We start from the raw sequence: 15,368 nt of genomic DNA, 5'->3' as shown, positions 1-15,368 counted from the left end.
TGTGCACGTGTGTATGTTCTTGAGTGTTCACACCTGTATGCACATGTGAGTGAGTACATGAAGCGTGCAGGTGTGTGCGTGTGCACGGTGAGGCAGGCATGCCCTGACATGTGTGTGCTGCAGGAGGGGTGGTCTGTGTGGGCGTGTGGAGCAGAGATGGGCGTGTGTGTGTGTGCAAGGGCGGTGTATGCTCTGATATGTGCATGTGCATGTGTGTGCAGCCAGGAAGTGTGCACAAGTGTATACGCGTGTATGTGTGCAGCTGGGTGGTGTGCATGTGTGTGTGCATGTGTGTGCAGCCAGTGCTGTGCCTGTATGTGTGCAGCTGGCTGGCGCACACACACGTGTGCATGTGTGTGTCTGTGTGCATGTGTGTGCAGGTGACGTGCTCGTGTGTGTGTGTGTGCTGTGCACTGTCCACGTGTGTGTGCAAGCACACAGTGCTGTCCACAGCCACGTGTGTGCTGTGTGCTGAGCACACAATGCTGTGTTTGCACATATGTGCATGCCACGTGCTGTGCACACACGTGTGTGACACACAGTGCTGTGTTCACAGTGTTGTGTGATCCGTGTGCCGTGCACACACGTGTGCTCACAGCTGCCCTGTCCCCAGCCATGTCTCCCCGCTGGCCGCCGTTGCTGCTGGTGGCCTGTGCGCTGGCGCTGCTGCCGCTGCGGCCCCGCGCGGCCCCGGCCCAGCCCACCTACCCCGGTGACGACGCGCCCGTCGAGGACCTGCTGCGCTTCTACAACGATCTGCAGCAGTATCTCAACGTCGTGACACGCCCCCGGTGAGCAGGGACGCCTGTCGCGATACGCTCCCAGTCGCAACACCCTCCCTGCTGCGACGCGCTCTGTGTCGTGACACGTTCTCCGTCGTGAAACACTTCCCTCTGCGACACACTCACCATTGCAACACGATGTGCTACCCATTGCAACAGGCTCCCCGCTGCGACACTATCCCTATCATGACGCTCCCTATCCTGACACACTCACCGTTGCCACACGCTTCCCATCACAACACGCTCCCCATCGTGCCAAAGCTCCTCATCACAACGTGCTCCCTCCCCGTCGTGACTCCTCCCCGTCACAACACACTCCCCATCATGACACACTCCCTGTCACGACACAGTCCCTATTGCGACACGCTCCCCATCGTGCCCCCCACCCCATCACGGCGTGCCCCCCACTCTGCCCCTGTAACGTGCCCCCCCCCGCCCCGTTCCAGGTATGGGAAGCGGGCGGGCGGGCGCGTCCTGGGCGAGGAGCCCTTTGGTGCTGCGGGGTGCTGAGTCCCCAGGTAAGGGGGGACAGAGGGGCAGCGGGGCGGGGGGACCCTCCCCCAGTGCCACCCGTGCCTCAGTTTCCCCAGTGGGTGTCATCCTGGGGGTAGAAGGAGGAACCCTGGGGTGGGGGGCACAGGGCTGGGGGGATTCAGGGGGTCTCTGCAGTGTGCGCGAGGTGGGGGATACGGAGCCAGGGGGATCTTTTGGGGGTCCTGCAGGGTAGGGGACATGGGGGCCCTGCAGGATAGGGGACATGGGTCCAGGGACATCGAGGGGGCCCTTGGGGAACACAGGACAAGGGGAAATGGGGATCCCAGCAGGGTGTTGGGCTGGGGGGATCCGGGGGGGGCCCTGCAGGGCGGGGGACATAGGGCTGAGGGGCCCCCAGAGTCTCAGGGTGCTGACCCCCCTCTCATTGCAGGAACACTGCTGGGGCCGAGCGGGTGAAGAGGAGCCCGGGGAGTGCGGCTCCTGCCCCTCCACCGCACCCTCGGCCCCCCCAGAGCTGACCCCACAGGGTCGGGACAGACCCCCCAGCAATAAACCCCCCTGCAGCCACCGCCTGTCCTGCCTCTGCCTGCTGGGGGACACTGAGGGAAGACTGGGAGGGGCTGGGTGTGCCTGGGACACTGTGAGTGCTGGGGACGCTGGGGGTGCTGGTAACACTGGGGACACTGGGGCACTGGCGCTGGGATCGCTGGGAACACTGGGGACATTGTGGGTGCTGGGGATGCTGGGGACAAAGAGGATGCTGGTGGCACTGGGGGTGCTGGGGATGTGGGACACTGGGCCTGGAGACGCTGGACGTGTTGGGGCTGAGGGCACTGGTGGCACTGGGCATGCTGGGGACACGGGACACTGGCACTGGGGACGCTGGGATGCTGACTGTGCTGGGGACACTGTGGACATTGGGGGTGCTGGCACTGGGGACACGCCTCCGCGGCCGTCCCTCTGCCCGTCCCCGTCCCGTCGGTGCCAGTCACTCGTGTCCCGCCGCGCCCGCAGCTCCGCCGCGATGCCGGCGGCCACCCCCGCCTCGGTCACGGGTAAGCGCGCCCCACCCGGCGCTTGCACACGCACACAGGGGGGCACACGTGTGTGCAATAACACGCCCCCGTACACGTGTGCAGGGGCAGCTGCGGGTCGGGGGGGCCGTGCTGGGACCACAGGGTGCGTGTGTTGTGGGGCACAGGATGGGCACACGCGTGTGCACGGGGCACGCCCAGGCTTGGGCGTGTGTGCAAGAGCGGGGGGGTCACTCCTGCAGGGGTTGGCACTGCGGGAGGGGGATGGGCTCTGCGCGAGTGGGCTCCTGCCTGTGCGTGTGCGCGGTTGCGGGTGCGTGCGCAGGAGAGTGTGCAGGTGAATGTGCACACGAGCGGGGTGCGGCCCCTTTAAATCCGCGCTCCCACCTCCCCACCCCCACTCCCCGCCCCCTTAAAGGGGCCGAGCCCCCGCTGTCCCCCCTCCCCACGCCGCGGGGGACGCTGCGGGGGGGCTCCCACGCGTGAGCGGGTGTGCAAGACACTCGGGTGTGCAAGGACGGGTGAGCGGGTACGGGGGAGGTTGCGCACGGGCAGGGGGAAGCACGGGGCGCCCACGCGGAGTTTGCACGCGAGCGTGAGCGCGCGTGGGGGCGCGCGGGGGCGTGCACGGTGGGGTGCGCGTGTCAGCGCGAGTGCGCGCACACGCGTGTGCGCTGAACGAGCGCGCAGCGGGGGCCCGCACGGGCGTGTGAGCGCGCACAGGGGGCGTTTGCACGCGTGGGTGCACACGCGTGAGGTGCGCGTGCACGAGCCGCGCCCGCGCGTGTGAGCGCACGCCCGCGCCCGCGCCGCCGGGTGCGCAAAAGGCGGCCGGACCGTGCTCAGTGCATACGCGTGTGCAAGGCGGCGAGGATGTGGGGAGGGGAGCGGGGCCGGTGCGGGTGGGGGCCCCACGCGGGGTCGGGGGGTTGCGGGGGGGGGGGGGGGCGCCGGTACCCGGATCTGGGGCGGGGGAGCCCGGCTTCGCAGCCATGAGCCGCCCCGGCCGAGGGTCCCCGCCGCCCGCCTCGGCCCCCGCCCGCGACCCCCCGGGACCCCCAGGTACGGGAGGGGGCTGGGGAGAGCGGGAGGTGATGCCACGCGGGGTGGTGATGCCATTCGGGCGGGGTGGCGTGGGGACGGGGCAGTTGGGATGGAGTGGGGGATGAGGTGGGTGCAGGGAGATGGGGATGGCGGGGGGTTTCTCGGGTGGCCCCCCCAGAGGTGTGGGGGGCTGATGGATGAGCCCCCCCCCCGCCCCCCCGGTTGCTTCGCGATCGTCCCCCGCCATTGCAGCGCAGCCGCGCAGCCGCTCCCGCCCCCGCGGCCCCGGATGCGCAACCCCCATCGCAACCCCCCTTCCCATTCCATCGTACCCCCAGCTGCACCACCCCCCCGTCGCAACCCCTCATTCCATTGCCACCCAATTGCATCACCGCCCCAACTGCATCAAGCTCCCCCTCTCCCCTCCCCAGTTGCATTCCCCTCTGGGAGGCGTTTTACTTTGGGGGGGCACATCCGTTTGTCCCTCCTGCTGGACGAGGAAGGGGGATTTCCCTGCTCCCATAGGACCCTCGCACACAATGGGGAGGGGCTCTGGGGCTCTGGGGACAGGAATGGGGGGTAGGCGAACGAGCATCCCCGGTTGCACTTGGCTTTTACCCACGTTGCTGCTCTCTCCCTCCTCTCCGTGTCCCCCCGTGTGTGTCCCCCGTGTCCCCACCGTGTCCCCGTGGATGTCCCCCACTCCGTACGTCCCCCGTCTGCCCCCCCCCAGCCATGCAGCAGGTCCTGGACAACCTGATGGGGCTCCCGGGGTCCCCGGGGGTGGCCGACCTTGACCTCATCTTCCTGCGGGGCATCATGGAGAGCCCCATCGTCCGCTCCCTGGCCAAGGTACCGTGGCACGGGGGCACCGTGCCCTGCCCCGGGACCCCCAGGCTGTGTGGGGGGTGATCCACATGTGTGTGCATGTGTGTGTCGGCGTGCAAGCACGTGTGCATGCAGGGGTGTGTGCTGGTATGTGTGTGTGTGCATGCGGGGAGGTATCTGTGCATACTTGCACGTGTGTGTACATATGCACGTGTATGTGTGCTTGTACATGCGTGCGGATGGATGTGTACGTGCATCGGGGAGGGGTCTGTGCCTGTTTGCACACGCATGTGTACACCTCCACACGTATGTGTGCTTGCACATGCATGTGGATGGTCCTTGCACGTGTGTGTGCATGCATGCGTGTGCACTTGCACGTGTGTGCATGCATGGATCTGTGCTTGCACATGTGTGTGCATATGTAGGTGTGTGCTCATATGTGTGTGCGTACACCTCCACAGGTATGTGTGCTTGTACATGCACGTGGGTGAGCACTTGCACGTGGGTGGGCACTTGCACACATGTGTGCGTAACTGGATGTGTGCTCACAAGTGTGTGCGTGCAGGGAGCTGTCTGTGTGTTTGCACACACAGGTGTACGTGTGCTTATACATGTGTGTGGGAGCACTTGCACATGTGTGGCTGCAGGAAAGTGTGCTTGTTTGCACATATGTGTACATGTGCACATGTATGTGTGCTTGTACATGTGTGTGCACACAGGGAGGTGTCCATGCGTGTTTACACATGCGTGTGCAAGTCCACATCTGTGCATGTGTGTCCATATGTGTAGATTTGTGCTTGCATGTGTGTGTGCCTGCAGGGATGTGCCCTTACATGTGTGTGTTTAACACCCCCCACGCCCCCCCCAAGGCCCCGGGAGTCCCTAACCCCCTGTTCTTGCCTCGTGTCACAAACTCCCCTGGCCCTGGGGGTCCCCAACTCCCCAGGGGTCCCTGTGTCCCTACTCCCCCCACCAGGACCTCCAATCCCTGAGGATCCTGAACCCCCCTGGCCCCCGCTCCAGCCCCCCCGGGGGTCCCTAATCCCCCTGGAACCCAACTCACCCAGGGGTTCCTAAACCTCTTGGCCCTTCCAGGTGTCCCTAATCCATCCTTCCCCCAAGGAATCCCTAATCCCCTCTGTCCCAGGAATCCCTAACCCCTCCCAGGGATCCCTAACACCCTGTCCCCTCCCAGGGGTTCCTGTCTCCCCGGGGGGGTCCCTAACCTCCCGACCCCGGGGGGACTGTGTTCCCCCCCGGGGGTCTCTAAACTCCCTGTGCCCTCCAAGGGTCCCTAATCCTCCCTGCTCCTGGGGGTCCCTAACACCCTGTCTTCCGTAGAAGACCCTGTGCCCTCTCGAGGGTCTCTAAACCTTCCCCCTGGTGTTCCGTAAGCTCCTGAGACCCTGGGGGTCCCTAATCCCCCAAGCCCCTGGGACTCCCTAACCCCTCCGAGACTTCCCAACCTCCCTGATTCCCTGGGAGTCCCTAACCCCCTGGGCGTTCCCTAACCCCCCTGCCACCTCCGGGGGTCTCCCCGCGGTGCCCCCCAGGCACACGAGCGGCTGGAGGAGCGGAAGCTGGAGGCGGTTCGAGGGGACAACCTGGCGCTGGTGCAGGAGATCCTGCGGGACATCGGGCGGCTGGCGCGGCCCGACGGGCAGGGGGCGGCGGCTGAGCTGGCCCGGATCCTGCGGGAACCGCACTTCCAGGTGCGCGGGACACGCGCGGGACACTTTGGTACTGGGGGGTGTGGGACAAGTGTGTGCTGGGGGTGTGACACAGGTGGGATCCCCCTCCTGTGCTAGATCCCCCTCCTGTCCTGTGTGACACATGTGTGTGCTGGGGGAGTGTGACAACACGTGCACCAGGTGTGTAGTACACAGGTGTGACCCCCTCCTCCTGTACCAGAGGTGTGGAACGCTCTGAGTGCTGGGGGTGTGGCACGTGTGTGCCCGGGGGTGTGGCACATATGTGTGTGACACATACATGTGTCAGGTGTGTGGGACACACGTGGGACCCCTCCTGTGCCAGGGGTGTGGGACACTCTAAGTGCTAGGGGGTGTGACACAGGTGTGACCCCTTCCTGTGCGGGGAGTGTGTGACATGTGTGTGCTGGTGTGTGTGACACGTGTGCCAGGTGTGTGGGACACAGCTGTGACCCCTCTCCTGTGTGTCCCAGTCGCTGCTGGAGACCCACGACTCGGTGGCTGCTAAGAGCTATGACCCCCCCCCCAAGCAGCCCTGGCCCAGAGCCCCCCCTGGGGTCCCAGCCTGTGCCCCCCCGATGCCGTGCGCATGGTGGGCATCCGCAAGGCAGCCGGGGAGAACCTGGTGAGCCCATCTAGGGGGGCTGGGGAGTCCTGGGGGCATTGGGGGGTGCTGGGACATTTTGGGGTGCTGAGGGTGCTACGGGGTGCTGGGGTACTGGGAGGTGCTGTGGGGTGTTGGGGGAATGCAGGGTGTGGGGATATTGGGGGCATTTTGGGGTGCTGGGGACATTGTGGGGTATTGGGGACGTTGCTGGGATGCTGGGGGCATTGCAGAGTGCTGAGGGTCATTTTGGGCTGCTTGGGGACATTTTGGGGTTCTTGGAGGTGTTGTGGGGTGCTGAGGACATTGCTGGGATGACTGGGAGCATTTTGGAGTGCTGGGGATATTATGGGGTGCCGTGGACATTATGGGATGCTGGGGGTATTTCAGAGTGCTGGGTGCCTTGCAGGGTGACCGGTGGGTGCTGGGTGGGTGTCACAGGGTGCTCTGGTGGGTCCCTCTTGGGGGCTGAGTGGGGCTGTGCCCGTCAGGGGGTGACGTTCCGGGTCGAGCGGGGGGGAGCTGGTGATCGCCCGCATCCTGCACGGGGGGGATGGTGGCGCAGCAGGGGCTGCTGCACGTGGGGGACGTGATCCGTGAGGTGAACGGGCGCGAGGTGGGCAGCGACCCGCGGGCACTGCAGGACAGCCTGCGCCACGCCAGCGGCAGCGTCGTCCTCAAGATCCTGCCCAGCTACCAGGAGCCTCACCCGCCCCGCCAGGTACTGCCCCTGCATCCTGCCCTGCGTCCCAACCTGTATCCCACCCCGCATCCGACCCTGCATCCAACCCTTCATCCCACCCCACATCCTGCCCTGCATCCTAACCCACCAGGTACTGCATCCCACCCCGCATCCCACCTCGCATCCTTCCCTGTCTGGTACCATCCCTGCATCCCGCCTGCATCCCGCCCAGTGTCCAACCCTGCATCCTGCCCCGCCAGGTAGTGCCCTGCCATCCTACTCCACATCCTGCCCCACATCCCGCCCTGCATCCCACCCTGGCAAGTGTCACCCCTGCATCCCGCACTCAGCACCCTGCCCGCAACTCCCCCTGCCCTGTGGCCCCTATCTCTGTGTCCCCATCCCCATGTCGTCCCTGTGCTACCCTGCCAATGTCCCAGTGCCTACGTGCCCCACATCCCCTGTTCCCTTGCCATGTTCCTCATCTCCCCATGTGCCTGCTGAGCCCCATCCCCCCCGTCCCCCTCTCCATACCCTGTGCCAACGTTCTCTGTGGCTGATGGGGACCCCCGTGTCCCCCACCGTGCCCTCTGTGTCTGGCACTGGTGGGCGCCAGGCTGTGGTTGTCCCCATCCCTGCCTTCTCCCCGTCCTTGCCCTGTCCCCGTACTTGTCCTGTCTCTGTTGTCCCCATCCCTGGCCAGTCCCTGTCCTTGCCCTGTTCCCATTCCTGGCCTGTCTCTGTCCTTGCCCTGTGCCTGTCCTATCCCCATCCCCATCCTGTCCCCATCCCTGTCCCTATCCCTGACCTTGCCCCGTCCCTGTCCCGTCCCTACCCTGTCCCTGCCCTCTCCCCATCCCTGTCCCCATCCAGGGTGCCGGGTGGCAAAGGGTGCCCACCCCGTGCCCCCCCCCCCCCCCCGCCCTGTACCAGCCACCCCCTGTCTCCGTAGGGAGACAAAACAACCCTGTCACCACACCACATCCCCTGGCACCGCGTGTCCCCGCCTGGGCCACCCTTGCGACACCCTTCCGCCGCCAGCGCCGTATCCCGTGTACCAGCACACGCGTGTGTGCGCACACACGTCCCCACACACACATGTGTGTCCTGGCGGGGGCGGCGCTGGTGGCACTGGGCACATGCGTGTGCCTGTGTGTGGCCGTGGGGCTGTGCCTGGGGGTCACCGTGGGGGTCCTGTGGGGCGTGGCAGCAGCGGCCGGGACCCTCTGCATGTGCGCAGGGGCCGCACGGGCCTGGCTGCACCGGGCACGGGGGGGGGGCACCGCGGCACAGGGGGCACCTAGGGGGGCACACGGGTATCCCTGCTTGGGAAACTGAGGCATGGGACAGCAGAGTGGGGGGCCCAGGGTCCCCCCCCGCTGACCCCCACGGTCCCCAGGTGTTTGTCAAGTGCCACTTCGACTACGACCCGGCCACCGACAGCCTCATCCCCTGCAAGGAGGCCGGGCTCAAGTTCATGGCCGGGGATCTGCTGCAGATCGTCAACCAGGATGACCCCAACTGGTGGCAGGTCAGGGGGGCCCCCCTCGGGGGTGGTCTGGGGGGGTTGTGGTGCTTTGATCCCCATTTGGGGTCCCCCTGGCAACGGGGTCTCTGGAGGGTGTCAGGGGGTCAGGGGTTCTATGGGAGATGAAGGGGTCCCTGTGGGCTTGAGGGGTACCTGGGAGGATCCCTGGAAAGTGGGGGGTTTGTGAAGCTGGGACTGTCCCTGGAGCTGGGAAGGGTTCCTGGGAACTGGGAGGCATCCCTGGGAAAAAAGGGGTTTCCTGGGAGCTTGGAGGTGTCCCTGGATTTAGGGAGGGTGCCAAGAAACAGGGCATTCCTAGAACTGGGAGGGAGTAACTGTGGGCCTTAGGGGGTTCCTGGAACTGGGTAGGTCCCTGGATATTGGGGGAGACCCTGGAGCTGGAGGGGTTCCCTGGGGGTCTTGGGGGGTCCCTGGAGATGGGAGAGGTCCTTGGAGTTGAGTGTATGTCCCTGTAGGGATTGAGAGGTCTCTGGGAGCTTGGGGTCCCTGGAGCCTGGGGGTGTCCCTGGAGCTCGGGAGGTTCCCTGTGTAGCTTGGGGGAGTCCCTGGAGTTGGGGACTGTTCCTGGGGGATGGTGAGTCCCTATAGCTGAGAGGGTTCCCTGTGGGGCTGAGGGGGGGGCCCTGTAGCTCGGGAGGGTCCCTGTGGGGTTGAGGGGGTCCCCACATGTGACTCTGTGCCCCCAGGCGTGCCATGTGGAGGGGGGCAGTGCAGGCCTGGTGCCCAGCCAGCTGCTGGAGGAGAAGCGCAAGGCTTTCGTCAAGCGGGATGGGGAGGTGGCCCCCACATCGGGTATGGGGACACCAGCCCAGCCTCAGCGGGGGGGACACGGCTCTGGGGGTGGGGGACAGGGGGGCAGATCCTGGAAGGGGAGCACAGTGGGTCCCCTGAACCCTGTGGCAATGTCCCCATCGTGCCAGGGTGATGTCCCCATGGCACTGCCTCTGTGGCAGGTCCCTGGTTCCTGGGGTGATGTCCCCATGCACTGTCACTGCAGCAGGTCCCCAATTCCTGGGGTGACGTCTTCAGTTCCCAGGGAGATGTCCCAATGGCACTGTCACTGCAGCAGGTCCCCAATTCCCGAGGTGATGTCTCCAATTCCTGGAGTGATGTCCCCAGTTTACAGGGTGATGTCCCCAGTTCCCAGGGTCAAGTCCCTGTGCACTGTCCTTCAGACAGGTCCCCAGTTCTTAGGGTGATGTCTCCATGGCAAATGGCACTGTCCCTGTGGCAAGTCCCCAGTTCGTGGGATGATGTCCCCAGTTCCCAGGGTGATGCCCCCATGGTACTGTCACTGCAGGAAGTCCCCAATTCCCAGGGTGATGTCCCCAGTTCTTAGGGTGATGTCCCGATGGCACTGCCCCTGTGGCATGTCCCAGCTCCCCTTGCACTGTTCCTGTGCCACGGCACTGTCCCTGTCCATGTCCCCAGCTCAGCCAGCCCCTTGCCCTCGCAGGGGCCCTGTGTGGCAGTCTCAGCGGGAGAAGGAAGAAGAGGATGATGTACCTGACAACAAAGAACGCCGGTAAGTGTCTGATGGCGCTCCCTCAGGGAAAGGGAGGAGCAGCCCCGGGGCTGTGCTTGTGGTGGCACCTCCTGGGGACAGGGTGTCCCCCTGGACGGGTGCCAGCTCTGCCCCTCGCCCAGAGTTCGACCGGCATGAGCTGCTGATCTACGAGGAGGTGGCGCGGATGCCGCCGTTCCGCCGGAAAACGCTGGTGCTGATCGGGGCGCAGGGCGTGGGGCGGCGCAGCCTCAAGAACAAGCTCATCATGTCGGACCAGGCGCGTTACGGCACCACCATCCCCTGTGAGTGGCCCTTGTCCCTGCTGGCAGCGCTGTCCCCATGAGCATCGCTGAGCCCACCGGCATCACCGCCCCTCACCTGCCTCCCTGTCCCCTGCCAGCAGCATCGTGCATCAGTCCCGTGAGATCACTGTCCCCTGTGAGCAGCACCATCCTCGTGATCATCCCTGTCCCTTGGGAGCATCCCTGTCATCTGTGAGCGTCCCTGTCCCCTTCGACCATCCCTGTCTCCTGCCAACATCGATGTCACCTGCAACCATCCCTGTCCCACTCCAGCATCCCTGTCCCACTCCAGCATCCCTGTCCCTCAGGACCATTCCTGTCCACTCCAGCATCCCTGTCCCCTGCGACCATTCCTGTCCCTTGTGAGCATTCCTGTTCCCTGCCAGCAGCATCGTTCCCATGAGCATCACAGTCCCCATGAGCATCACCATCCTCGTGAACATCCCTTCCCCCTGTGACCATCCCTGTCCCTTGTGAACATCCCTTCCCCTGCAACCATCTCTGTCCCCCTCCAGCATCCCTGTCCCTTGTGATCATCTCTGTCCGCCTCTAGCATCCCTGTCCCCTGTAAGCATTCCTGTCCCACTCCAATATCCCTGACTCTTGTGACCATCCCTGTCCTCCATGATCATCCCTGTCTCCTGCAACCATGCCTGTCTCCATGACCATCTTTGTCCCCTGATGGCATCCCTGTCCCGACCCCACCAGCATCCCTGTCCCCTGCAACCATACCTGTCCCCTGCAACCATACCTGTCCCTTGTGAGCATCCCTGTCCCTTGTGAGCATTCCTGTCCCTTTTGAACATCCCTGTCCCCTGCGATCATTCCCACACCCTGTGAGCACCCCCGGGATGGGACCCCAGGTGGGTGGGTGTCACTCAGGTGGGTCCCCACTGCCGGCAGACACATCTCGGAAGCCGAAGGAGAGCGAGCGGGATGGGCAGGGATATCGCTTCGTGTCCCGGGGGGAGATGGAGGCCGACATCAAGGCTGGGAGGTACCTGGAGCACGGCGAGTACGAGGGAAACCTGTATGGAACCAGGATCGACTCCATCCGAGCCGTGGTAGAGGCTGGCAAGATGTGCATCCTGGATGTCAACCCCCAGGTAGGGGAGGGTGATAATGACTGTTGTTACCCAACAAGTTGTATTTCTTAAAAGTGCAGCCGTGGGGGGGGGAATTGTTGAGGGGAGATTTAATTAGTGGAATAGATAACAGATGATGGGCAAGCTCTGGGTGATGCCTGTGTGTTCGAAGAACAAATGGAAGGTTTAGGGCCTGACATGGCTCAGTGCTCTTAGAGCTGGGAGAGAAATTTAGTGTTGACATCAAATGCAGAATTTATATAAACCACAAAGATGCAGAAACAAGAGGTGAAGAAGAAACAAACACAGATAATTTCCCAGAGACTCTCCCTCCCTGGGAAAAAGTAATAGAATACTGAAAATGGGGACCGATTAGCATGAGAAATTAATTAACAATAGAAGATAGAATAATAATTAATGAAGAGAACTGCATAAGCTGATGAACACTAATTCCTTTGTTTGCTAAAATGTATAAATACTTAAAAGTTTTAATAACTGATGTACAGGTTTTGTGGAGCCATCCCCATGTACCTCAATGTTGAATAAACCCTCTAACCTGACAAACTGGGTTAGAGGGTTTATTTCCCAGGATTTTGGTGACTCTGTCTCCTCCCACCCAGGCAGTGAAGGTGCTGAGAACAGCTGAGTTTGTGCCGTATGTGGTGTTCATCGAAGCCCCCTGCCCTGAGACCCTGCGGGCCATGAACCGAGCGGCCCTGGAGAGTGGTGTGGCCACCAAACAGCTCACGGTGGGTGTCCTGGGGGTCTGGGGGCCAAACTGAAGGAAGGTAAAACTGAGGCAGGGCTGTGGGGGGCTGAAGGCAGATGGTGAGTGTCCCACTGCCACCCTGGGGGGCAATGGGGAAACTGAAGTAGGGTTTGAGGGGCTGAAGGTGGATGGTGGGTGTTCCTCTGCCATCCCTGGGGGGCAGTGGGGAGATTAAGGCAGGGTTTGGGGGGGCAGGAGGAAGACACACAGCTCATGGTTGGTGTCCCTCTCTGTCCCCAGGGGGGCACACAGGGTCTTGGGGAAACTGAGGCAGGTCTGTGGGGGCAGGAGGTGGGTGGGCAGCAGATGTTGGGTGTCCCCCTGCCATCCTGGGGGTGATGGGGAAACTGAGCCAGGTTTAGGGTGCAGGAGGCAGATGCCCAGAGAACGACAGGCATCCCTCTGCCACCCTAGGGGGCAGTGGGAAAACTGAGGCTGGGTTTGGGGGGCACAAAGAGGAGACACAGCTCATGGCAGGTGTCCCCCTCTGTCACAGAGGAGTGATGGGGAAACTGAGGCAGAGTCTGGGGGGCAGGAGGTGGATGGTGGGTGTCCTCCCTCTACCCAGGAGGCATGGAGGGGTGATGGGGAAACTGAGGACATGGTTTAGGGGGCAGGAAGAGGACACACAGCTCATGGTTGGTGTCCCTCTGCCACCTTGGGGGTTGTTGGGGAAACTGGAGCAGGGTTTAGGGTGCAGGAGGTGGGTGGGCAGTAGATGGTGGGTGTCACCCTGCCATCCTGGAGAGCGATGGGGAAACTGAGGCAGGGCTGTGGGGGCAGAAGAAGAACACACAGCTCATGATGGGTGTACCCCCTGCCACCTTGGAGGGTAGCGAGGAAACTGAGGCAGGATTGGGGGGCTGAAGGCAGATGATGGGTGTTCCTCTGCAATACTGGGGGGCAACAGGGAAACTGAGGCAGGGTTGCCGGGGCAGGAGGAGGACAGAGGTTGCTCCTCTGCCATCCCTGTGGGGCAGTGGGGATCCTGAGGCAGTTGTGGGGTGCAGGAGGCAGATGCCCAGCGGACGGTAGAGGAGAGCAACCGGATCCAACGCGGGTACGGGCACTACTTTGACCTGAGCCTCATCAACGACGACCTGGAGCGAACCTTCGGGAGGCTCCGGGAGGCCATGGACCACCTGCGTGTCCAGCCCCAGTGGGTGCCTGTCACCTGGGTCTACTAGTGACCACCCCACCCCACGGGGGGGCCATAAAACCCTCCCCTCAACCCCCCCAGCCCACCCAGGAGGGCTGTGGGGGGTGGAGGGAGGTTGTGCCTCACCCACTGGTGTGATGAGCTTGTGCTCAGCACCGTGGGGGTGTGTGTGTGTGGCTCTCTGTAGAGCCCCCCAACCCAAGCCTGACCCTTCTCTCCCCCCTACTCACCCCCAGTTGGGGGGGGGGGGGGAGGCAGAATCAGCCACTGGGGGCCACATGGGGGGGGCACAGCCACCCCCCACCATGCCCAGCACCCACACAGCTAATTCACTGCCAAAACCTCACCCCCTACCCAAATTACCCCAAGGGGTTGTGCCACTTCTCAGATGGGGGACACAGGGAGGACAGGGGTCCCCCCCACTCTTCATAGCCCCCTGCCTCAGTTTCCCCATGAGGAAACCCACCCTGTCCCAGATTGGGACCCCCAGGATTGGGGGGGCTGTGGGGTTTTGGGTGGGAGGGTCACACCCAGCTGGAGCCTTGGAAGCTGCTGTGGCCCCAAGTGTCCTGACCCACCCCTCCACCCCCTCAGGCCAAAACCCCCCCGCAGGATCCCCTTTTCCCTTTACCGGGGTGGGGAGTCCCTCTCTGTCCTTTGTGGCCCTCCTCCCCCTCCCCAGGTAGCAATAACCCCTCCCTCCCCCCTCCCTGCTCAGGTTCCTCCCTGTAATAACTCTTAATTAACCCTGTAATTAACCCCATGGGGGGCTGTGGCTTGGGGCTCACCGAGGGTGTCTGGGCTGGGGATGGTGACACATGGGGTGACCCCAAGGGACAGGGACATGGGTAGTGCAGGGTGTGCCCCCATGTCCCTCCTGCCCCATGTCCCACACCTCGCCCCCCCCGGCTCCTCCCTGTCCCCCCCTTGCTCCTTTTTGGTACTTTGCTGTGGATTTTATTAAAGGAGAGAAAAATGGTGAGTTCGTCCCTCGTGGTGAATGTGGGGGGGCATTGGGAGACCCCTGGGGGACACTCGGTGTCACCTGTGTCACATGTGCCACTTGTGTCACCTCTGCCCCTCTCCCACCTGATAGTGATGGTTTTTTATCTGGAAATCCCCATTTTGCACCAGTTTGGGGCTGGATGGTGTGTGAGTGTGCCCACACGTGTGTGCCCATATGTGTGTTTGCACATGTGTGTGCACACGTTACATTTGGGGTTTGGTGACTGTGGGTATGTGGTGTGTTGGGTTTGGGGAGATTGTTGAGAGGATGAGGGGAGGGGATGGGGTTTACATAGGGCATACGTGGGTGTGCACACGTGTGTGCGTGTGTCACGGTGCACACACGGGCCCTTCCTTGGTGCTGCCGGGAGAGGTCAGCAGAGCTGCAGGCACGGGGGGGGGGGGAAAGGGGGGTGGGGGGGACTGTGTGTGGCTGTGCAAGTGTGTGTGTGTGTTTGCATAGATGTGTGTGTGCACGCGTGTGTGTTTGCACAGGAGTGAGTGTATGCATGGGTGTACATGTGTGTGTACACGTGTGTGTTTGCACAGGGTAAGTGTGTGTGTACAGACGTGTGCACATGTGTGTTTGGACAGTCATGTGTGTGCACGTGTCGGCTCGTGTGTGCACATACATGTGTGTGCACAGGGTGACTGTATGTGTGTGTGCACATGTGTGTTTGCACAGGGTCAGTGTGTGCCTGGGTGCACATGTGTGTGTGTGTTTGCACAGATGTGTGTGTGTGTGTCTGTGTGTGTCAACCTATGTATGTGTGTGCACGTGTGTTTGCACAGACGTGTGTGTGTGTGCCAGCCC

General features: G+C 63.1%; 2 protein-coding genes across 2 annotated transcripts; both read left to right on the top strand.

Annotated features, from left to right (window-relative positions):
- Positions 1 to 615: 615 nt before the first annotated feature.
- LOC113959671 (pancreatic hormone-like) lies at positions 616 to 1,811 on the top strand. Its single transcript, XM_027668861.1, has 3 exons — positions 616 to 791; positions 1,229 to 1,300; positions 1,708 to 1,811. Exons 1-2 carry the CDS (start codon positions 616 to 618, stop codon positions 1,290 to 1,292), a joined length of 240 nt encoding a protein of 79 aa, XP_027524662.1. The 3' UTR covers positions 1,293 to 1,300; positions 1,708 to 1,811.
- A 465-nt stretch (positions 1,812 to 2,276) lies between these two features.
- Positions 2,277 to 14,528, top strand: MPP2 (membrane palmitoylated protein 2). Its single transcript, XM_027668859.1, is given in 16 exon segments — positions 2,277 to 2,332; positions 4,089 to 4,207; positions 5,737 to 5,895; positions 6,366 to 6,406; positions 6,408 to 6,462; positions 6,464 to 6,517; positions 6,988 to 7,008; positions 7,010 to 7,042; positions 7,044 to 7,217; positions 8,578 to 8,709; positions 9,414 to 9,519; positions 10,184 to 10,252; positions 10,375 to 10,536; positions 11,440 to 11,642; positions 12,242 to 12,370; positions 13,401 to 14,528. Coding segments are annotated over 16 exon segments (1,665 nt in total). The 5' UTR covers positions 2,277 to 2,301; the 3' UTR covers positions 13,578 to 14,528.
- Positions 14,529 to 15,368: the final 840 nt, after the last annotated feature.

The sequence above is a fragment of the Corapipo altera genome, unplaced genomic scaffold, assembly GCF_003945725.1.
Source record: "Corapipo altera isolate COAL_440 unplaced genomic scaffold, ASM394572v1 226, whole genome shotgun sequence".
NCBI lineage: Eukaryota > Metazoa > Chordata > Aves > Passeriformes > Pipridae > Corapipo > Corapipo altera.
Note: the sequence above shows the minus strand (reverse complement) of the source record. Positions and strands in the feature narration are given on the sequence as shown.

What these genes read in the sequence shown, in the direction of transcription:
- LOC113959671 (XM_027668861.1), top strand. Translation starts at nt 616, where the DNA reads ATGTCTCCCCGCTGGCCGCCGTTGCTGCTGGTGGCCTGTGCGCTGGCG. An exon ending in AACGTCGTGACACGCCCCCG is followed by an intron (nt 792 to 1,228) that starts GTGAGCAGGGAC and finishes GCCCCGTTCCAG; the next exon opens with GTATGGGAAGCGGGCGGGCG.